Consider the following 22,527-nt stretch of genomic DNA (forward strand, 5'->3'; position numbering starts at 1 on the left):
CCATTCTGAAAAAGAAACTTCCAACCACAAAGCAGGTGCTGAAAGCCCAACAACAAATTTCATAGACCAAATGTATTCTACATCTTTTTTCAAAAAGCTAGGCTGATGGACTCCATCCCTGGCCTTGCTTCTGTATAACTCAGCACCAAGTGTGCATCAGAACAAGTCATTTGGGAAAGCATCACTGTGGCTGTTAAAGTGCTTGTCACAACGCTCACTCGGTGGTGTAAGTACTACAGACTGGTTGCTCTATTGCGCAAGGACGTTATTTGTTGTAGGCCGCCCTTTCCTTCAAGGAGGAGCTTGAATTGCTCAGCTTTCTGCCACCAGTCCCCTGCTGCGCTGGCCCAAGTGTATAGTAATTTGCCTTATACAGTTTCTGGAGCAGCAGGTTCTTAATTCTCTTCTTCTCATCCTTGACAAATCCAAAATGACACACAAAGACAAGCAAAAAATCTAAAGGGCAATGCATTTGCTACCATATGCTTTAATTCCCAAGCTGCTGAAATTTAAGAATCTGTGGAACTGCCTTTCCACTCCCGGGGCCGCTTTTCCACTCCATTCCCGAGATGGCCACCGCCGGCCGCCAGCTTTCCCTACACCAAAGCCCCGGTAACGCCGCGGCCGGGATCGCCCTTCGCCCGGGACACGCCGGCAGGCCCCGGCCCCAGCTGACAGGCCGCTCCCGCACGCAGCGCTGGGGAGGCGGGAGCCCCGAGGGGCCTGAGGGAACGGCGACTCTTTATCTCGGAGGCAACAACACCGCCCCAGTCCCGGGCTGGGGAGCCAGGCCGGGCGGTCACGGCCGCGGCGCCATGTCAGGCGGGGCGGCCGGGCCACGGTCGGGGCGACGGCGGCGGCGCGGGGCGGGCCGGCCCGGCGGCCTCGCCGCCACATCCTGGCCTCGGCGCTCCTCTCTGTGACACCCCCCGCCTCTCCCGGCCCTTCTCCGCCCCCGGGCTCACCTAAAGTCAGCGCCCAGCAGCCGGGCGCCGCGCTGCAGCCCGCCTTCCCCATTGATCGGGACAGCCGCTGGGCCGCGCTCCCTCCGCCCCGCTCCCCTCGGCGGGGCGGTGCCGGGGCGCGGAGTGACAGCGGCGGCTGCGGCGCATCGGGCGGCGGCGTGCGCGCCGGACACCTCCTCAGCGGCCGCTCCTCGGTGGGGAGCCGGGCCCCCCGCGCCCCCCGACCCTGTCCCGGGCAGCAGAGCCGCCGCCGCCGCTATGAAGCCGTGCGAGGAGGAGGAAGCGGGGGCGGCGGCGGCCGGCGGGGACCCCTGGAAGGAGTGCGCGGAGGTGGCGGTGCAGCTGGCGCTCCGCGCTGGGCAGGTGAGTGAGAGCCGCGCCGCTGCCCGCCCCGCTCCCCGCCGCTCCGGGGTGCTGCCGGGCGGCGGAACGGGGCCCGGGAGGGTAGGCTGGGTTGCCCCGCGGCTGGAGCATCCTTCTCCCGGGCGGTTGTACCGGGCGCGATTCGAAATTCAAACAACAACAAGAAGTCGGGCGTTTCGAGGAAAGGCCGTGTGAGCGCTCGGCTGAGGAGCAGAAGGAGGAGGGCGGCAGGGCTGTGCCCCTCGGCCGCTCACGGTGCCGCGGCAGCGGGGCTGATTCGCTCGGCGGCCGCGTCCGGCGTGGGGGCGAGGAGGCGCCTCAGGTGAACGCGCGTTTGTTTTGTGACTGGGAGTTTTGTTTTGGTTTTTTTTATTCAAAGGGTGAAAATATTTGTCAACGTGAATGTAACTTTTTCAGATATACACCAAGCGTTTATTCTGCTGCTACTGCAATGTTTTGGAGCACGCTGTGGTGCTGAGGTTGAATTCATGTGCAGCTGAGGGTTTATGCTGTTGTGCGTTTATCCAGAATATTGTGTATTTACCCATCACAGCACCAGCCTTTGTTATTTGAGCAGCTTGCGCAGAGAAGAATAGTCATTCCAGGGAGGTTTTGTCTTCTTGCTATGCCACTGTCTTCAGAGAGACTGAAATTCACTTACTAGAGATAAATCATTAGTGGGTCTGTGAAGATCTACAGTAGCTTATTTAAGATCTGTGTTTCAGCACAGCAGAAGGTTAGTCATCTCAGGAGCCATCCTGGCCACACTGTGTGCAGCAGCAAACTTCTACCGACTCTAACAGAGCCAAGAAGTGGGAACAGCAGATTGTTCAGATGAAAAATTGAGTAAAACATAAACCTCAGCAGCATTTTTTTCTTCTAATTCCATTCTGCTGTGTTTTGAAACTCACTTTGTACCTGTACACTATGATTTAAGGAGCCCCCTTTTCTCTTGTGAGTTCAGGACCTGTAACTTTTCTTCAGTATGTCTTATTGTGTTTGCTCCTTAGTAGAAGACAGACAAAGTGAGCAGAATGCCAGAGGAGAGGAGACTTGTTTAAATAATACAAGGAATAAATGGATAATCCAAATCGAGATGACAGGTCATGCTCTCACAGACTCTCCAAACAGGAGTTTCTCCAGCAAACTCATTCTGCCAGCCATTTCACAAGAGAGACTCCCATGACTTGCTCAAGCTTCCACACCTTATTTCTCAAAATAACAATTTGTGAAGACAGCCATAACCATCTCCAGCCATTTTAGTCGTCCAGAAGATCACAGCTGAACACATTTTCCTGGAACAAATAAACATCCCAGAAGAATAATCCTTGCATCTCTTTAGTTCACGGTTTGCCATCTACCTTGCAACTGGCAGGAAATGGCCGATTCCTTGGCAGGTCAAATTTAAACCACTCAGGGATGTTGTTTAAGGAGGACTTTTTGGAACTGGCTAGGGTTTTTGTTAACTTTGTGATGTTAGGGAATGTTTTTTGTTATGAAAACCATCACAGATTCTTGTGGAAGAACAGGTCAGGTAGGGCTGTATCTTTTATATTTCAGCTATTCCCAAAAGAAGATGGAGATAAGGACACTAAATGCAGCGTAACATGGGTTTGATGAGACTGGATTTTTGTTGGAAAATTGACTGATAAAATTTTTATTTTGGTCACCAAAAATAGTCTGTTCCACTGGTCAAGTTCATCTTTTTCTTCTGCCTCCCTTCCCATTCCTCAGATCTCTCCACCTTCACCTCCATCTCCAAAAGTCTGCTTGTACTCTCCATTTCCCCAGATCTGGGTGCTGTCCCCATCCCTGCATGAAATTTTGCCACTCCAGCCTTTCTTTGAAGGCCCTCCCTTTCCCAGGGCCTTGGCAAGTCAGGGAGGCTTGGAATCATTAGCAAATGTCTACAGGAGTCTTGGTGTAGAGTCCAACCTGAAGAAAGGAATGCAAGTCAGGATTTTGACTTTCTAGGAGAAGTTGATGAGTAATACAGTTTCCTGGTCTCCCCTTCTGGCTTACACTACTTTTTGTTTCATATTGCATCATGTTTCTTGAATATAAGTAAAATATCTGTTCTTTCCAACAGAGAGGTATCTCTGCTCTGGAATAGTTTCTTCTAAACTTAAAAAGGCCAATAAAGAAATAACTGCTTGAATATGTGCCAAAAGTGATGTTGCTGGAGTAACTTCTGTTCCCAGGTTAAAATCATTGCCTCTCTTGCCTGCCCTGTTGCCTAGTTCCATTATATTTTATGAAATATTACAGGCTCTCATTTAATATATATGGCTATTTCATAATCAGAATGGCCATGGGTTTGTAATCTCTGAAATTGGCCTGCATTTAAATTATGTTTAATTCACTCTATAATGCCACATATAACTGCACTTTTTCAAACCTCTCTTTTGCTTTTTCTTTGAGTAAGCTCTGCTTTCCATGTTCATGAGAGTATGCCGATTGGCTTGATATGACTTTTTGCTAAAGAAAAGCATGCATGGCTAATCTCTGAATCTTTGATGTTAATTAGAGCACTGATTAATATTTGCACAGTTCTCTGCAATTACAGTTGGAGACACCTCACCAAAATGGGTAGATGTGCATCCAGGTGAAAATCAGGGTAAGAAACTGAGCCAGTATGTTGAAGTTCACACAAACGCCTTTTTTCTCTTTTTTTTTCCCCAGAAAATAATTTTGTGAGGCATAGGAGACCTAGCAGAATTTAAAAAATAAAATAAAATCCACTCATATTCTAAAAAGCCAAGGTTTTTTCTCCCATATTTGCTTCCAGGGGATATTGTAAGGCTATTTTCTGTGGAATATGGACAGACTTTTTAGCAAACCAGATTGGTATTTCCTAAATTATTTGCAGGTAGTTACGCTTTTTATCTAGATGTTTGGTTTTACCAATGGGCAAATATTTCAGGACAATATTGCAAAGAAGTAAACCCATCTTGGAGCTCCCAGAAGAGTGTGGTGAGCGCAAGCAGTGCGGTGAAATGAAATATCTAACACGAGCGCCTCACTGTAGGTGGCTCTCCTGGGAGGTACTGGGGAAGGAGGCATCTCAGCCCTCTGTCCTCTGTTCTCCTTTGTATGACTTGATGTCGCAGAGGCATTAGGAAAGGAAGAGTCCAGGACCACAACTGCTCTGAGCCCTCACGGCTTCATTTCCCCAGCTCCCTGGCAAATGAAGAAGGGAGCAGGGACAACCTGAATCTTGCTCTGTGATGTGGTCCTCATGCAGGCACTGGTGTAAATGCCCCTCGCTTCGCATAACCCCTCAAATGCCCTAAGTGTATTTATGCCTTAATACCCCAAAAGAGTATTAGGATAAGATCTAGCCAATTCTTTAGTAGAGGAGGGGCAGCATGGGCTAAAAATGTGAAGTGACTCTGCTCTAAATAACCACACTCCCAACAATCAGCTGCTTAAAAATTGCTGTAAAATCTCCATAATCTAGGGACAACCCAGAACACAGTGGTAAAGCCTAATAAAATACATCTACAGCCAAAATTCAGTGTCTTGGTGGCCAATTTCATTGTACAATAATGATAAGGAGCAATCAGGTGTTTTCATAAACCTGTCATTCCTTTGGTCTTCCACTTACTTGCTGCCTGTTACCTAGAGAGAGACTGTTGTTGCCAGCTGGAAGACCAGGCAATTGCAATAGGTATCTAGGAATCTTATTGTAAGGCTTCTGCGAGGAGAGGAGCTGAGCGATGCTGTCAGAGTCCTCTGAGGCACCAGGCCCTAACCCTCTTTGTAGGCAGATGATTTTTAGGGATTTTTCAACATAAGGAGGAGATGGGTGAGAAGGCCATCAACCACTCGGTCCCATCAGGGTCACACCCTTGGCTGTTCCCACCTCCAGAGTGACTGGAGCCTCAGGTCATGCACATGCAGGTCATCAGAGAAACGGGTAGGGTGGCTTTTGTTTGATGGTGGGGCCATCAACCAGTCTAACCACCTCCTGCTGACAGAGAACTACTGGGCAATAGTTATGGAAATGGTGTGTTTTTAGAAAAGCTTTTGATAAGAGTTTTTTCCATGTGATTTTCGTGTAAGTACATTGTGAATCTGGTTACCGTAAGGCTACCACAGAACCCTCTGGGAAACCAGGGTATTTTTAATAGCTGTAAAATTGGTGACGCATATCAAGTAGGATCCTGCAAAAATCCAGGTTTTGACCTGATAAATGTTCAGTGTTTTAGTGAAGATAGAATAGAGTATATACTACCCTGCATATAAAACCCACAAACAGATCAAAATGAGACGACTGGTGAGCGCTTGGCAGGACAGGAATCAAGTTTAAAATTGTTATGAGCAACTGCAAAAAGAATCAGAAATGAAAAATATTAAATGCAGTGATGAGAGGTGCCTAGGATTGTATTCCAGAAGGAGAGATGAAGTGCCAGAGCAGATGCTGAAGAGCAGAGGACGTCACAGGAGAGAGCTTTCACCTCCGCTGTTTGCAGCAAGGCTCCGGTGTCATCTCACTCCCCTGCTGAGTGGCAGCACCTACTGATTTAAATGGCTGCAAAAATCCCTTCAATACACTATGCATTAAAACTGAAGAGGAGTCAAGAACACGGCAGTGCTAAAAAGAAATTCAGATCTTCTCAAATGAAAGGGTGTTTCCCTCATCTTTCACTGCACGAAGTTCCGAGCCCACTTCTAAGCAGGGCATTTACTTATGCATTGGCAATACAAAATTTAACAGCAACAAAACTAAAAGGCATCAGCTTAGCAGGATTTTTAGAATATACAACTGAGATGGTTGGAGAGTTTTGCTTTGGAGCAAAAAGGAGCCCAAACACCTTCCTAGAGCTGCACTTTTATGCTTCTAGGGTAAAACCATCAAGAAAATCATGCAGAGCATTGAGGCACTTAAAAAGATTAAATCAAGCTAATATTTTGTTATACTACAACGAGCTTTAGCAAGAGCTCAAATGAAAAAGTATTAATCTTAGTGAATAGGCATAACTTGTGTTTTAGAGCTCACAAAATAGAAACATTAGTCCAGATACTTTCGGTACTAAGGCAACAGTCAGCATTATCCATTACTTGTCAGAACAATCAGCACACCATTCAAACATAGTGTTTTATACTATGAAAACCAAGAGCTGAGTCCGAAATTTGGGAGTTATTGGTCCCTCTCCGATGCATAAGACAGCAGAACTGTTCTCTTTGGTCATCAGACATTTCTTGATGGTTTTAAAATACTTTGCTCAATGGAAATTTAGTTAAACAATTGAAATATAGAAGTTTTAGAAGGGACTTGGAATATTGATCTTGTCAGTGCTGGTTTTAGTTAATGTAGCTCTATACAAATAAGTGGGGCTTATTTTTTGCTTTGTTCTGGTTTTCCTAATTTCAAATAGTTTATCATTTTCACTGGTTAAAAAATAAATCAGTTCATTTTGTATACTGCCCTCTTATTTTTCTTTATAATGGAGTGGAAAAAAAAAAACAGAAAGAAAATGGAAAAACTGGGAAAAGGCTTTTATTAACTGTTTTCCCATATGTGCATTTACACTTGATGTGGTTTAGTTCTGAGTTTGTACCAGTAAAACCCCTGAAAAGGAGATAAGACTTTTCCAGAAGAGAATCCAGGGTTAGATCACTGGTTCCACATCTGACAAAAAGTCTAAATTTTTGTTAAATATATAGCAATTCTTTTGAAACTAGTGGGTGGTCAGTGCTTGAAGTTCCAGAAACCCACATATACAAGGAAAAAAAAAAACCAACCAACCAAACTTTGTGTGTCTTTGTTGGCAGAAAAAAAAAGAGAGACCAGTGGGGTTTGCCTTACTGCCTGTTTTTTAAAATAAGAGAGCAGCAGGATATTTGCCCTGTAAATTTAAAAAAGAAAAAAAAAATATTCCTGAGCCTCAAGGGTCTTTCTTATTTATGTGTATTTTTTGTAATTTCCTAAATCGTGGTGACTGCCATCCTATTATTCCGTTAGTTCCATCCCATTCCTCAATCCTTTTCTGAACTGTCAAGAGAGCTTCTTGTAGAGTGATTCAAAATCCCGAGTTCCGAAAGATTGCTTATTATCACAGCAGGATTTTAGTCAGAACATTTAGAACAGGCTCTGGTAGAAGTAGCCCTGCAGTTGTTTTTCAGGCTTAGTTATGATTTTTAAAGTGAATATATTATTTTAGTGTGCACAGGATGAATGGCCAACAAATCTGATTTGTGAACTTCTGTTTCAGATTATTAGAAAAGCTCTAACAGAGGAAAAACAAGTGTCCACAAAGACATCTGCAGCAGATCTCGTGACAGAAACTGATCATTTTGTGGAAAATTTAATTATTTCTGTTCTGAAAGAGAAGTTTCCCTCCCACAGGTGAGTGCCTATAGAAACTATTAATGACCTTTTTCCTATAAAAGCTATATATGACTGTCCTAGATTTAGTGTATTCTCTAATTGTTATATCATGACCTGTGCATTTTTAAATGCTTTTTTCATCTTAAAATGTATTTAGTAATAATGTTTCCCCTGTAAGGACATCATGTATGAAGATCTCATATGAATCTCCAGGATTTTCAGAATTCTGATCTGTTCTCTATTGTATAAGAATTATGCTAAGGATATCTATTAAAATATATCTGGAATTAATGATAGCAGAGGTCCCATCCTGCAGACCTTCACTTTCTTTTGCCATCACACAGAAGCATTTGCCAGATCAGGATAAGTATTGTATTTAATCACATTTACCTTGTGTTGTGTAGAACCCTAAAATCAGTGAGAAGCAGGGTTGCATATCAACATTTGATGCATATACATAAACAAGACATAAATTACTATGTGGGGTGTCTATTTAAAAATAGATCAGATCGTTGACTCTTCTTTAATTATTATGGTCAATTTGAAAGTAACAACCCCTAGCACAAGCACAGATTAGAGATTTTGTTTTATTTGGCCAGGTTTGATGCTGAGAGTCTGCAACTGATTTACACATTTCACTTCAGCTGACAAGGATAAAATCCACCTTCCTGCAGAGCCAGAGCAGGGTCTGTGTGTCCCTTAAATACTGTATGACTCCCTTCTCGCTGCGTGTGTCTCTAATGGAGATGAGCCTTGCACTCCAGCACTGCGCAGAAATCAACAGAGATGAAAATCTGGAGGGTTTAGCTACTAATCTGATTGTTGGCGATGATGCAGGGGGAAAATTTAGAAAAAAAAGGAGCAGAAAGAACATTATATGCTAAATACGGCTTTCTAAATACATGTTGTATGTGATCATGTACTGAAGCAGTACTGTACAGCATAATATGTGGTTCTTGGCTACGATTCTCAAGAGAGTGCCAGGCTTTAGGCTTTACACACTTATTATTTGTGTTAAATTCCTTCTACTATTGCCGGCTGTGCTCTTTTCTCATCTCCACTCTTACATTGTTTTTTTCTTTTCCTTGAACAGTCTGGCAGACAATATAAAGCATACACATTTCTCATAAAATGAGAATCATCAGAAGCACTGGAGTTACTCAGCATGGTAACAAAAGTTTTAAGGTCACCATAGACCTAGGAGCTAAAAAATCCCTGACTTTATTAACACTGTACAGTTAACGTCTGACTTTATAAGCAAACGAAGGAATTGGCATTTCTTCAAGACAATTATTTTTTGCTGATATTTGTTGGTTTTGGAGATTGTTCAGCCAGTGAATCTGATTAAATAGATTAAATAGTGGATTAAAACTAGATTTAACTAAACTAGATTAAAACACTTGCAATGAGGAGTCCACAGTAGCAATCAAGGTTTAATTTAAAGTGTAATGAAAACGTTAAAAGATCATTAAAATTAGGTTCCATCTTTCCCCTAATCTGGATGTTGAAAGCATCCCTGAAGATTTCTTTTTTTTTCTCTTAAATCATCTTAATTCTAATATTTTCTGAATCAAAAATGTGTCTTAGGAATCAGAAAAATTAGAAGGGATCTCATTACAGCCTGTGCCATTTGCACCGTAGCAGTGATGAGTCTTGAGATATTGGAAATGTACTTGGAAGTAAAAAGAAATATTAGGAAAACCTGTGAAAAAAGGTAATTCTGTCCCACATTTCTTTCTTCTCTCAGCTTGGCTAAGTGGTATGTATCACCCTCATTCATGGTTCACACAAGTTTTCATCTTTGCCCACTCTTTGGTACTCTGGCATGCTCCAAGTCTTTTCAAAAGGATGTTTTTTCTGGCAGATCTTTGAGTTGTGAGTATGCACTAGCAATGAATTTCAGAGTGGCATCGTGGTATGAACAGATGTCCACTAAGGCTAGGCTAAAATTACTGGACTCATTTTCAGTGGGAGAAATCTTAAACCCAGATTTGAAGAGAGATCAACAGAGCTGACAGGCTGGCATTTTAAATGAACTACTGTAATAGCATGGCTACCCCTCCTGCTTCTCAAGCTGTTCCTAAAATTTGGTCTCTAGATCTTCAGGCTGAACGTTTTGCTTAGTTTGCCTGTTTTTACAGGATAGAGCGCCACAGAGCAACATATCTGATGTTGGCCTTGAGGGCCTCTCACAATACTCAGTACTGTATAAAAAGCAAGGGGGTCATTTTAACTTCTTAGCCCAAATTTCATAAAATGTGCTCCTGATTTCTCCTACAACCATTTTGGAAAAATCATTCTTGGACATCAAGACTTTTATCAACAGCACTGCTGTGCTTTTCTTGTGTGTGAGGACTACAGCACTGTGCCTTCCTGTATGGAAAAGGCAAGAGAAAGGCTTAAGATACTTGAGGACAAAACACCTTACACAGCAACACTCTTGTCTTTAAAGAGGTTCCCATTTCACCTTTCATTGACGGGTAGGACAACAGCTGCAGTTCAGGCTCTGGCTGGAGGAGGTGGCCCAGAGCTGGAGCAGAGGCATAATTTATGGGGAGGATGGACAATCTGAGATGGGATGTAAGGTGCTCCATCTGCAAGAAGATGAGCCTCAGCAGCCAGCAGCACAACGGAAGCGTATGGTTGGGTTTAGGTGCTAATTACAAGATTTGTGGAAGCAAAAGACAAATCATACAGTACCAATGAGACAAAATAATTGAATATTTAGAGCAAGGAGCCTGCAAAGTGTTACGTTTGACTGAGAATTCCAAGAACTTGTTCAAGTCTTTCTTGTTTCTCAGTTGCACACTAACACTTTGTTCTTCAGCTGTTATTAGTGGAGATGAAAATAGTAACAAACGCATCCTACTTCCCTCTTCATACCAACTGGGGGCCTCTAATGCCATCAAAATAATCTCTTTCTACAGAGGAAAAGGCATGGTAGCATTAGGAAAATTCAAGAAGTCTCCTCCTGTGCTGTTTGTAGAACGTTTTGAGCATGTGGTCATAAGAGTTATGTGGCATCGTGCAGCATGTGTTGAGGACACAAAAGAAAATAGCTGCTACTCTAGTCCTAGGGAAGCAGCTGTTTCTGCAAAAGACATTTTCTCCTTATCTAATTTTTTTCTCTTTGTGTCTTCAAGAGAAGCTCTTTCATCTTCAAACATTTGCAGAAACTCTTGCGTACCACTACCAGTTGTTCAAATATGAAAACAAAAGCAAAATTCAGTCCTGGCAGTCTGACTCTACACCTTCTGTACATACAGGACTTTATTCAAATCTCTGAGAGTAGCACCTGCACAACACTTATAGAAACAGACCCTGAGCACTTTGTGGGAGAACAGGGATAATTAAGGTCAGCAGGAAATGAGCCAGAACTGGATGTTCGTTTCCCAGGGAAAAAGGAGCCGGGGTGAGGGGAAGCGTATCTACTAAAAGAAATTGGGACAGAACAAAAGATGAGCTCAGTTTTCAATGTGCATCCAAACAACAAACAAAAAATTAATTTGTTGATTTTCTCTGGGTCATGGGAAGAAGAAGGTTCAGCTTTGTAAACTTTTTAATTTCCTGAGTCAGACTGCTATAAAAAATTCAAGTAGGAGTGAGATTGTGGATTTTCTAAGAGTGCATTATTTCCTGCTGACTGAATTTGACTGCAAAAGAGAAGCAGCTACAATTTGCAGTTTACATTACTTACTGCAAGAGACAGGCCTAACCCATAAAATTACAGTCTGCATGAAAAATCTTCTTCTAGAGTCCAGGCATGCCAGTTCAGATCCATTTCTGCATTTTCATGACTTTCTTAATGGTATATTGGGAAAGTGAACAAAAATTGAGTTCTTTTTTGCCATGTCAAATAGTATGCTATAAATTTGAGAATTCTCCTTCGAAGTTTCTATGAAAGTTCCCCATGTGTTTTTATACATACACATATGTTATACACAAATTTTGTACATACATAAACTATCTCTTCGAAACCAGAAAGATGGAGTTTGACTTTCCAAGTCACATATCTAAGCCAATTTTTTGGGACACTTGTTTTACTCCACACCAAATGCAGGTTCATTGCAGAAGAATCCACTGCTGCTGGTTCAAAATGTGTCCTCACCGACAGTCCGACCTGGATTATTGACCCTGTTGATGGAACGTGCAACTTTGTGCACAGGTAAGTGGAAATACGTAACAAAGCAAAATGCGGCTTCTCAGAAATCCTCCCTTCCACTTAGAGATGTTTTACTGTGGTAGATTTGTTCCTTTGACTCATAAGTAAGAGTCATCCCTTTATCTTTTTGTACCTCACGTAGTGTGTCTGAAGGAGTGTTTGTGCTGGAGAGAGCTCTGTACTGTTATCTAAAGCTAAACGAAAGTTTCTGCTGATTGCTTAATGACCCAGAGCTCCTGACTCACGGCTCGTTTTGTATAACCGCACATCAACGTGTAGAGGCTTGAGCTGAACAAGGCTGTGCTGTGATGACACTTGGCCCAACGCCTTGTGTGGTTGTTGCACGTTCCTCTTCGTAGTGGTGTTCTCTCCCGTCCAAATGCAAATGCTTAGTTGTTCCTGGGAAGCACAACCATTGCGTATGTGTAGAGTAGAGCTGAAAACTAAGTTGTACGTACATATGTTTTTTTAAGATACATAATGCCACTCTGTAGAAAGAAATCTAGGGATCGTTCCTGCAAAAAACCAAAAGTTAAATTCATCATTCGAGTGCTAGGAGTTGTAAATTAATGACTGTTTGTAATACTTCTACTTAAAATCCTAAAATATGTCCTTCCTTATGGTTAGTGATTTAACATGACTGCAGTTATCATTAATTAAAAAACAAACAAACAAACCAAAAAACCCACACCAAGCTTTTTGGTGCAATTCCATAGAATTCAAGGGGAGGTGGGGAGTGTCATGTGCTGGTGTTTCATGCAATTAAGTGAAATTTTGTCTTTGTAGCAATATTTTCTGGACCTTTACAGCCCTTTTAAAAATATGTTTTTAATAAATTAATTTATTTCATTGTTTAAAATGCAATAATTATACTTCGGTCAAAAGGACCAAATTAAATACCTAATCATCACTTTGAAAAAAGGGAGGGTGGAGGAACTGGTTTCTTCTTATGTTGATGTCAGCAGCAAGGTATCTTGGGGCACATTAATTGCTATCTCAGATACTTGAACTTGAACAAAATGTGCTCTTGAAAGTGATGACTTGTTATAACAACATTAATTATTTTATACTGGATAATTCAATTACACTAAAGCAAAACTATCACTAAAACATATAGTATGTTTAGTATAAAAATCCTGATATCTTCATGTGTTTATTTCTTGCCTTCTCCAATATTAAATGACATTTTTAAAGGAACTGACAAAATTGAAGAGGCTGACAAAAGAGAAATAGTACACTGTCAAGTGCGCTTTGGCACAAGTAAAATTGCAGAGCTCCATGTGGGGCTTTGTTGCCTAAGAGAGATGCATAAGTAGTAAGATGAGAGATTTTTAATTAATAATACTTAATTTATTTTTCACAGATTTCCAACAGTGGCAGTGAGCATTGGATTTGCTGTTAACAAAGAGGTATGAAGTATGTTCTTTAAGATGGGTACCTGAAATCCGATTAGAAGCCTCAAAACCATGTGGGAACTTTAAATATATCTTTTTTTAAAATCAGCCACTACTCAGGTTTTTCCATGATTTTTAAATGCATTTGGTCATACTCTAATAATTTAAAGTCATAGTCCCTCAAAACTTACTTATGCAAACTGATAATTGCAAGATAACTCTTACAAATTATAATAAATAAGATTTAAATGGGAGAAAAAGGGAGTACTGGTGGGTGCAAGGTTTTATAAGACAAAACCATAATGAGTTAAATATAGTGCTGCCATAACTGAAACTTATCTCCCAGTGTTCTTCTGTTATTATTCTTGCTTCTTTCCTGCTAGCAGTTGCTGTGAGGCAACTCAGAACTGATTTCTGTGAAGAGTGCAAAATCATGGGCCTAGTTCGTTTAATCTGCCTTTGTGGTTTTCTTAACATAGTCAAATATTTCCCACATGAGAGCTTGATTATAGGGGGAAAAAAGGACCTAACCTTCGCTAAAGCCTTTTCTCCAGATATTGCTGGTTTACACTTTGATATATACAGAAGAAATAGCTATTCAGATTGCCAAGGAATGTGCCTCTTTCAGCCTAATTCCTTGATCTTAAATATATCTATAGCTGTAAGTAAAGCCAGCAAGAATTCTGTGCAATAACAACACAGTTTTCAGATGTGCTAGTGGCTCTTACTGATTTAAACAGAATAATGTTGTGGAAACTACAGAGAAACATTTCCATGCTTTTCTGAAGTTTATTCATTCCGAAACATCCTTGTGAATACTACATATTATTACCAGACAGCTCTCTCTAATATTTATGTTTTCTAGAACACCACTGTGATTTTGATGCTGCGTATTTTGGGTTACGTAAACTAAACAAAGCTGAAACAAAAATAAAGAATGATGTTAAATCTCCTTCAGTAAACAAATGGGAAAGCAGAAAAAAGTAGTAAGCTGAAAAGGAGCCAAAGTACACACAGGGGAACTGGCCTGAATGTAAGCCTTGAACAGTACTGGAGGAATTCCTGCAGTGTCTTCAGGGAAAGAATCTATTAATAGCATGTTCCTCAAAAAAAACCCCCTTTGGTTTAGGTGGGAGTGAGGACAGTCTACTCTCTTTGAATTAACTCTGAACACCAATTATTATTTGCATTTAGTGGAGGAGGGAAAAGATTTGGAGTTTAGAATATCTGGGATGTTTTCTTTACCTTGTTACCAACTTCTGCTGTGGCTTTGGGCAAGTCACTTAATTTTTGTGTATCTGTCCACCCCTAAATAAAATATTGCTAATAATACTTAGGGTGATTTTAGGAGGTGATCATTGAAGTTTGTAAAGTGCTTTAAATCTTTTGGTGAAAACTATTAAAGTAACGGAAATATTAAATACCTTGGGTTTAAATCAGTCAAATTCTGACCCTCCTCCCGTTGTTAAACAGATACTCCCACAAAAATTCCAGTGTTGTTCATTCTCAAGCTTTCATTGAGGGTCACAATATTTAGTATTTCTCTTCTGACTTCTTCTCTTGGAGTCATGTGACTTCATGAGATTCTCACTTTTATGTGTAACCAAAAGGATTTTGCAGAGAAACATTTGAACAAGTGACTGGAGTTTATGACTGGTTGAAAAGGTGGGCAAATTCAATGCATCATGAAAGGCGAAGTGCATTTAAAAGCATCCACTGTGAATAAACAGTGTGCCACGGCTTCCGAGTTTGGATGCCTGACTGATTATATCCATATATTTGGGGTTGCAAATCTTCAGGGTGCAGCTGAAGTCAGTGGGATTACTTCTAGGTGTAACTGCTCACCAGTGAAAGCAAAGCGTTCAGAATCTGGCTTTCAAGGACTTGCATACTTTCAATAAAAACATAAAATTGAATTTGAAATTAGCTTAGCATTTAATCTATTCTAATGTGAACACAAAGAAGCTTCAATTAAAAGTTTAGATCACTAACAGATTGCATTAACTTCTCTTTATAAACTGAATTTTATATGACCTATATCTCAATATCACAGTAAAATTATTCCAGTTTGTTTGCATCAATATAATCTTTGATTACATGTACCAATTAAAATTATGCTGATCTTTCTGCCATTAGTAGTTGTATATATTTATGATGAGTAATTTGAGATGCATTCATTTCTTTCCTTTTCAAAATCTTAAAGCTTGAATTTGGTGTAATTTACCACTGCACTGAAGAACGGTTATACACTGGTAGAAGAGGTCAAGGGGCATTTTGTAATGACAAAAGGCTTCAGGTATCAAAAGAGACAGGTTGGTCTAGATTTTGTTAGAACTCTAAAAGGAATATGTTAATTTTGTTTCAGAGTTGTTGCAAATCATCATTAGGATAATGAACATCATTATCCTGATGGAAAGTATTTCACCTGCATGATAATTTTGTTGTTATGTGTTTGTTTTTTTCTGTAAAATCACAACTTTCCTTATTTTCCTTTTAAAATATACATCTGAATATGAACTACTTAGATAACCCTAAATTATTTTGCTTCATGACCATTTAAAATAAGGAAGACTGAGTAGATTCACCAGTTTCATTCCAGCTGTACACTGGCATAACTTTTTATGAGCAAGCTGCAATGGGAATGGTGAATCAAATTCAGAGTACTATGGCAGCCATTATTCACTTATTTTCCAATAAATTTGTATATCATAAAGTGTATTATGTCTGTAGGCGTATATGCTAACAGTAAACTAAAGGATGCATGCTTCATTAGGAATCCTTTAACAGCTTGCTTTTGTGTGTGAGATATGTTTCAACATACAAAGAGCTAGCAACACTTAGTCAACACTTTAATGTAATTCTTTTATTGGTAACCCAAGTCATAGATCTGTCTACCTAATGATAATAGATACCAATAATCAGACGTGTACAGATAAGTTTTCTTTTAATCAGTCAAAATGCAGAGAACATAACACTCAGTTGGACACAGAAGCCAACATGTGCAAAAAATGTACATCATTGTACACGGGGAATGGTAAAAATTTCACTCAAAAAAAATATTTCATGAACTTGAAACACAGTAAATTCAAGCAATTTAATGTACAGATTTGTTGTAGTGCCCCAAGCAGACCCTGCATCAAAGCTTCCCTGGAATTTGGGGAAGTTTGGCTATTCACCTAAATTAATCGTGAGCTGAGGCCTTCCTATTTGGAGAGATGGAGCAAATTGTAAAGTCAGTGACCACTAAGATTTTAATCTTTGACTATACATCACATTTTTGTCAGTGCTTGAATATTTCATATTCCACAAAAGCCCATACTGGCAGATACTATTTGGAAAAACTAAGGGTACTCGCAGTTGGGCTGGCTGAGCTGCTCTTGAAATGGCCTCACTCGGTTTTGCAGTCACAGAGTTCTTGTTTCCAGTTGAGCAAGGAGCAATTTTGGGAGATGTGACTTTTGTCCTCCTTTCTCTGAACATCCAGTCTATGAGGGTGTCTAGAACACAGCAAGGGAAGTGGACCTTCTGCCCTTCCAAATGCTTTGAAATTTTCTTTTGTTTTGAGACGCATCATTTGGTGGTGGGAAATTTCACCAGTGATGATGGATCTTCATTAGTCTCACTTCTGTTGATGTTTTACACATATAAAATCCCAGTTGCTCTTTTTCTGTAACGATTGTGGCTTCAGTGAAATAAACCAACCCTGGAAGAGAGAGTGTTTCCCTGTACCTACTGCTGGAACTCAAGCAGCCTTCACCAATGCATCATATGTTGGAGATCTAGGTGTTGTGTTACTTCATGCCTTTTGTTTTCAGGAAATGTGACTGTTGTTCAACATTGATCCACACTATACATTCATTGTTCAGATTTAATCATTTGAAATCACAATCCAGGCAAACACTGTTCTTTGTCAATGCCAGATTTTTAGAGGTCTGGTCTGGGAGTCCAAGCAGTCAGGATACACTTAAATGAAGGATCCATCTTCCCTTTGATCCTGAGTGATACTTTCTTCTCATGCTTATATTCAGGTCAGGCTTTACATGTGCTAATACTGTAAGTGTATTTTTTTTTTTTTTCCAGTCTTCCATGGTCAGTAGAATTGGTCATTTCCTTATAAATCTATCCATATACCTGTTAAATCTCTTCTGTGAAGCCTCCTTATTTTTCTGGCCTCTATCACAGTTAGGATTAGTCAGTATATTTTCTCCTGTACCTTGCATTCCTGAAACCCTGTCTATTATTCTGATCAGCCAGCTCCTTTTCCTAAGCAAACATCTCCCTGTTCCTTGCCTTTGTCTCTTCACCCAATTTCTACCTGTAGATGTGATGAAAATTAAAGAGATCCATTTATGCATTAGAAATATAGTTAATAACTCAAAAGAACAACTTAGTCATGACCTAGCTATAACTGGTGTGGTGTGAATGCTTAGTGCATTTCAGCAATGAGGCATGCATTAAATGTTCTGAGGCCTGTTATGCAAAAAGAGCTGTGGCAGTTCACTTTCGCCATCCAGACTTTTCAGTGGTGGCTAAACAACTAACACCCTGCAGCATGCCTGTATTGGTGTTTCTATATTTTAATGCAGTAATTTTTAAAATGGTTGTTAAATATATGTTCCTACAGTTAAGTTTTATGATACCCTGTAACTTTTAATCTAATTATATACCTGTTACTCACCAACCATTTACTGCATTGCTTGAATCCATAACGTTCCTCTGCAATACTAAATTAATTGGTAGCCTGTTTAATTAAATTATGTCTCACTCCAGCCTAATTTTATTTTGAAAACCTCCTTGCTACTTCTGCTAAGAATGTTTTATTTATGCAATTAGCTGTAATAACCAGGTAGACATTCCCTAGCTGGATGAATGTCTAACCTTTAACCCAGGGTGGAAGGTGACACCTAACACTTGGGCACAGCCTAGTTAGTAAATAATCAGCAGCTAAACATTGGAGTTTTGTCAGACCTTTAATGCCTCCAACTTCAGCTGGCACAGCAGAAGCAGGGACACTTGGCATTTGATCAGCCATCTCCACCTACATTGGCATATGCTTGTCATGTACTAGCAATATTCAGATCTCACATGAGGACTACTTCAAGTACGTGCAAGTCACTGCGAGTCTCTCCTTTGACTGTACACAAGACTGATATCCTCATTTGCTCTAGGTCAGAACTGCCCTTGATGAATACAATACATATGTGTATTCATATATTATTGTTAAGATACTGGTTTAGTTTGTGTTCAGAAAAAGAGTTTTACAGTCATAAAGTGTTTTCAGTCTTCAAAATGTGTGAATGGGTGGGAGCTATTAGGTAGAAACTTCTCTTTCCTCTTACTAATATTCCCAAATGTTTATAATTTGTTAACAAATTACATTAAAGTTCCCTGTTCAAGAACCGACTTGTATTCAAATGTGATTAGATTAGCATCACTAACTGTTGTGAGGTCACTGGACTATTTTTAGTTGACTGCTAATGTTAATTTGCCAAAAGCTGACTGGTCAATAAACTAAAACAATGTATGGAAAGATAAGGAATGTCAGAATGCATTCCTGGTTCTAATCTTCCTGTTCTTTTTTTTTTTTTAAATGCAGTGTTTAGATCAAACCATTTCATATGAGAAATCTAGTCTTGCTTGAATTGTGTGCGGAGTTGTCACTTATCCTATGAAAGAGTCTGTGGTAAAAAAGGGGACATGAAAATTGGTTTTCTGTGAAAAGTCTATTAGTGTTTAATTTAAAAACAAATTTCCAGAATCTACCTGGAAGCTGTTGAATTAATGGAAACAACTACCTACATTGCAGATATCTCGAAGGCCTTAATTTTAACAGAAATTGGTCCAAAACGTGACCCTGCAACTTTGAAATTGTTCCTTGGTAACATTGAGAGATTGCTCAAGGCCCAAGCACACGGGTAAGATATTTTACAATATATGTCTCACATTTATGAGAAAAAGTAATTAGAAAAAAAAAAAAAAATCAAGTACATTGCACGTTTTGCGATCTCAACACGTAGGTTAAAACCAAAGGCATTTTCTGCTTGATGTTACCATGTCCCCTTCCCATGGGGTTTAGGGTCCGTGTCATTGGGAGCTCGACACTGGCTCTGTGCCACCTGGCGTCCGGCGCTGCAGATGCGTATTACCAGTTTGGGTTACACTGCTGGGACATGGCAGCGGCGACCGTCATTATTAGAGAGGCGGGTGGCACTGTGATAGACACTTCAGGTGAGTAAAATACCCTTGTTTTCATTGACTTTTGGGGGACTGAGTGGCTATTTCAGGGCAACTTGAGTTACCTCAGTACCATCTTCTTCCCATGACTCAATCTCACTTCTAGCAATATTCTCTGGAAACATCTGTAGTCTCCACTGGACTCTGGCTGGTCATTCATAACACACTGATGTAATTCCAGCCTGGGGTTTCATCACATCAAAGGTCTTCTGAGTCAAACTGTATTTCCGTGACTTTGAGTGATTCATTTAAAGCATCAGATTTACAGTAAAGAACTAGCCCAGGAGATTGGTAGATACACTGAGTCCAAACGGATTTTGGCAGAGGCAGCCTCCCGAAAAAGGACTGTCAGGTACATGTCTGGACATATATAACTAGGAACTACTTGGAGTAAAGGAGAGCAGAGTCTCCTGATTATTATTTTCTTCATTTGTATGATACACATTTCAGAGTCATGGTGACCAATATGTGGATACTGTAGAAGGATGTGGTGGATTAAAAAAACCACTGTGGTTGTTGAACTATTTTCTGCTCTATTCCTTCTTGTAGTTAAAATAAGGGAGTATTGCATTATTGTTGAATACTGAACAAATCTAGACCTTTGCTGCTTCTGTTGCATACTTAGGCACTGATGTAGAATTTCCTGAAGTAATATTTTGCCAGAGATTTCCAGATAGGAGTTAATGAATTTTGTTGTCCTTCCCACCCCAAAAGAAGCTATGTATGAAGGTGTTTCAGTGTTTCTGAACCTATCTAATTACAGCGTGGTTTATGTTTAGAATATATTGCTATTTTACATCACCTAAGTCAGTTCTCATTAATCCTCTTGTCCTCAGGGGGACCTCTGGATCTTATGTCTTGCCGAGTGATTGCTGCAGGCACCAGAGAGATGGCTATGTTCATAGCTCAGGAAATACAAACTATTCACTACAGACGGGATGATGAAAATTAAATACTTAGAGCATGGAGTCTGCCCTCCTGAACTACGTAACTTTTGCAAGATGGGTGGCTTAAAGGGTATGTGATTTCAGCAGGATGATTTCTGTGGAGATTTTCTGTGTCAGATATTTTTTATAAATTTATTACAATGTGGGAAGGCATAGGGAGATTTTTAAACTTCTAAGGATCGTCTTTCCTTTTTAATATGTATCTCTTTCAACAGTATCTTTTTATAAGATAGCATATTTTACTTGTAGTAAATTGGTCTCAGAATTAAGTTGTAATTTCTTATCTATGGGGCTGATATTTAGACTTTTGTAACATGCAGCTAAAAATGGGACTTTATTTTTACAGATGCAGATCTCAGGTAAATAAGCTTTAGGACTGTAGTAAGGATGAGTATTTAAGATGTGTGCCTATAATACTCTTGTTCTATGATACTTAAGAATGCAATAACAATGACATTATTTTTTCCTAACAACATCATAGCTATATATCCATATATATGTGTATGTACATATACGTATGTCTGTGTGTATATCTATACACCTATACATGTATATGCATGTATACACACACATACCCATGTGTGTATATATACATATGGGTATCTTGGATGTTTACAGCGATTTAGGGAATGCATAGAAGAAAGCTAATATTGGAAGTTATTTTCAGGTACAGAGTATAAGTTATGTGATTTCAGTAGGTTCTATCCAAATAGCAAATAACAGAGCTGATGGTGGAAAATGTTTAATGATTTTATAACCTGTCCAGCTAGTTCTTGTTGCCCTTCATCCCTCTGCGTGGGGATAAATCATACTGTCCTATAGGTCTCTGTAAGATATTCAAACTTGCAAACACTTACTACCATAGAGTAATTATAGTTAAAACCAGAAATAATGAAGTCCACTGAGTTATTCACAGTATTAACTCTGACACACAGTAGGAGACCAGCAGAATAGAGCACAGTGTCAAAGAGCTGTTGACTTTAGAGAAACCTTGAGCAGAACAGCAGGATTTTTCCACTTACAGGCAAGTTATGAAAAATATGCACATATGATATGCTTGCAAAAAGTTGCAAATCACATGCCCTTCTCGCACAATTTTAATCGCACTTTTTGATCAGAGACCCGGTAGTATACGTTTCCTAAATACACAGTTGTTCTCTGTCCTCATATCTAGCATTGGTTTTAATTCCACCAAGATGACTTCTATTTAGATTATTTTTAAAATCATGAGCACAGGGAAAATACAAGACTGTCCAGTAAAGTAGTTGAGACTAAATCACTTCTATTTTTTCTTAAGAAAATGAATTAAAATATGTCTTTTTTTTTTTTCTCAAAAGTGAAAATTAAATAAAGGAATAAGCCAAAATGAAACAGTTGGTTAAAAATTTTTAACTTGCTTTTTATACTGCATGTGTAGACTTTGTAAACATGTTCTGCGTAGAAATACAAAGGAAACAATATTTTTTAAAATTAATCTTACATGTGTTTCTTGCAATGAAAATATTTTTCACTGAATATAACATAAAATTCTGTGGGATTTCTTGATGAGTTTTTTTGCATAAATCTTGGCTGTGTGAAGAATGTCTAAATCCAACTAAGCATTTAAGAGCTTTGATGATTCCTAGCAGAAAACCAATGCTGTCTGTCACAGCGATCAATATTTTGTCACTGCTCCCACTTACCCACCCCCACACACCTTTGTATCCCTCACTTCAGAAGCAGAGATTGTAAGCCCTTTTGGGCAGGGACTGTCGTACATGGGCTCTGGGTTTGCACAGTGCTAATAGGATGCAATTCTGGTCCACGACTAGGCACTGAGGTGCTATAATAATACAAATAATAAATACTAATAGGCTCACTTGTCTCTTATTTGCCTTCCCTCCACTTTCTGAGCAGAGCCCAGATCTGAATGACAGATGCCAAGCTCGGCAGCACTGCTCTGATCCCAGGGCACTGAGGCTCGGCAGCCGGGGGAGCAGCTGGGGCTTTACTGGGACTTGTGCTGTGGCCGTAAGCCCCGTAAGGAAGCTTACACTGGCAGGGGACCAAGCGTGGTGGCAAATCAGCCCTCCTCACCCCATCCCATCCATCGCTCTGGGTGAGGAGCGTGTAAGAGAAGCTGCTGTGT

At 40.1% G+C, this 22,527-nt stretch overlaps 2 protein-coding genes across 6 annotated transcripts in view; one reads left to right on the forward strand and one right to left on the reverse strand.

Moving 5' to 3' along the window:
• MPPE1 (metallophosphoesterase 1) overlaps positions 1-1,087 on the reverse strand; it is a 31,193-nt gene extending 30,106 nt beyond the window's left edge. For 2 of the 5 annotated variants that reach the window (XM_071804268.1, XM_065831668.2), the window contains exon 1: positions 966-1,087. The gene's annotated coding sequence lies outside the window, so the exon portion shown is untranslated. The remainder of the gene's footprint in view (positions 1-965) is intronic. The other 3 variants (XM_071804267.1, XM_071804266.1, XM_065831670.2) reach the window with 2 other exon arrangements.
• Positions 1,017-22,249, forward strand: IMPA2 (inositol monophosphatase 2). The gene is made up of 8 exons (XM_065831673.2): positions 1,017-1,328; positions 7,547-7,680; positions 11,723-11,827; positions 13,188-13,233; positions 15,422-15,530; positions 19,025-19,133; positions 19,295-19,446; positions 20,289-22,249. The coding sequence occupies exons 1-8, from the start codon at positions 1,224-1,226 to the stop codon at positions 20,402-20,404; spliced, it is 876 nt and encodes a 291-aa protein (XP_065687745.1). The 5' UTR covers positions 1,017-1,223; the 3' UTR covers positions 20,405-22,249.
• The last annotated feature ends 278 nt before the right edge of the window (positions 22,250-22,527 follow it).

Source organism: Patagioenas fasciata, chromosome 2, assembly GCF_037038585.1.
Source record: "Patagioenas fasciata isolate bPatFas1 chromosome 2, bPatFas1.hap1, whole genome shotgun sequence".
Lineage (NCBI taxonomy): Eukaryota > Metazoa > Chordata > Aves > Columbiformes > Columbidae > Patagioenas > Patagioenas fasciata.

Excerpts from the sequence above, each read along its gene's own strand:
- IMPA2 (XM_065831673.2), top strand. The coding sequence starts at position 1,224 with ATGAAGCCGTGCGAGGAGGAGGAAGCGGGGGCGGCGGCGGCCGGCGGG. Across the intron at positions 11,828-13,187 it reads ACGTGCAACTTTGTGCACAG|ATTTCCAACAGTGGCAGTGA; the intron begins GTAAGTGGAAAT and ends TATTTTTCACAG. Across the intron at positions 15,531-19,024 it reads TCAGGTATCAAAAGAGACAG|ATATCTCGAAGGCCTTAATT; the intron begins GTTGGTCTAGAT and ends CCTACATTGCAG.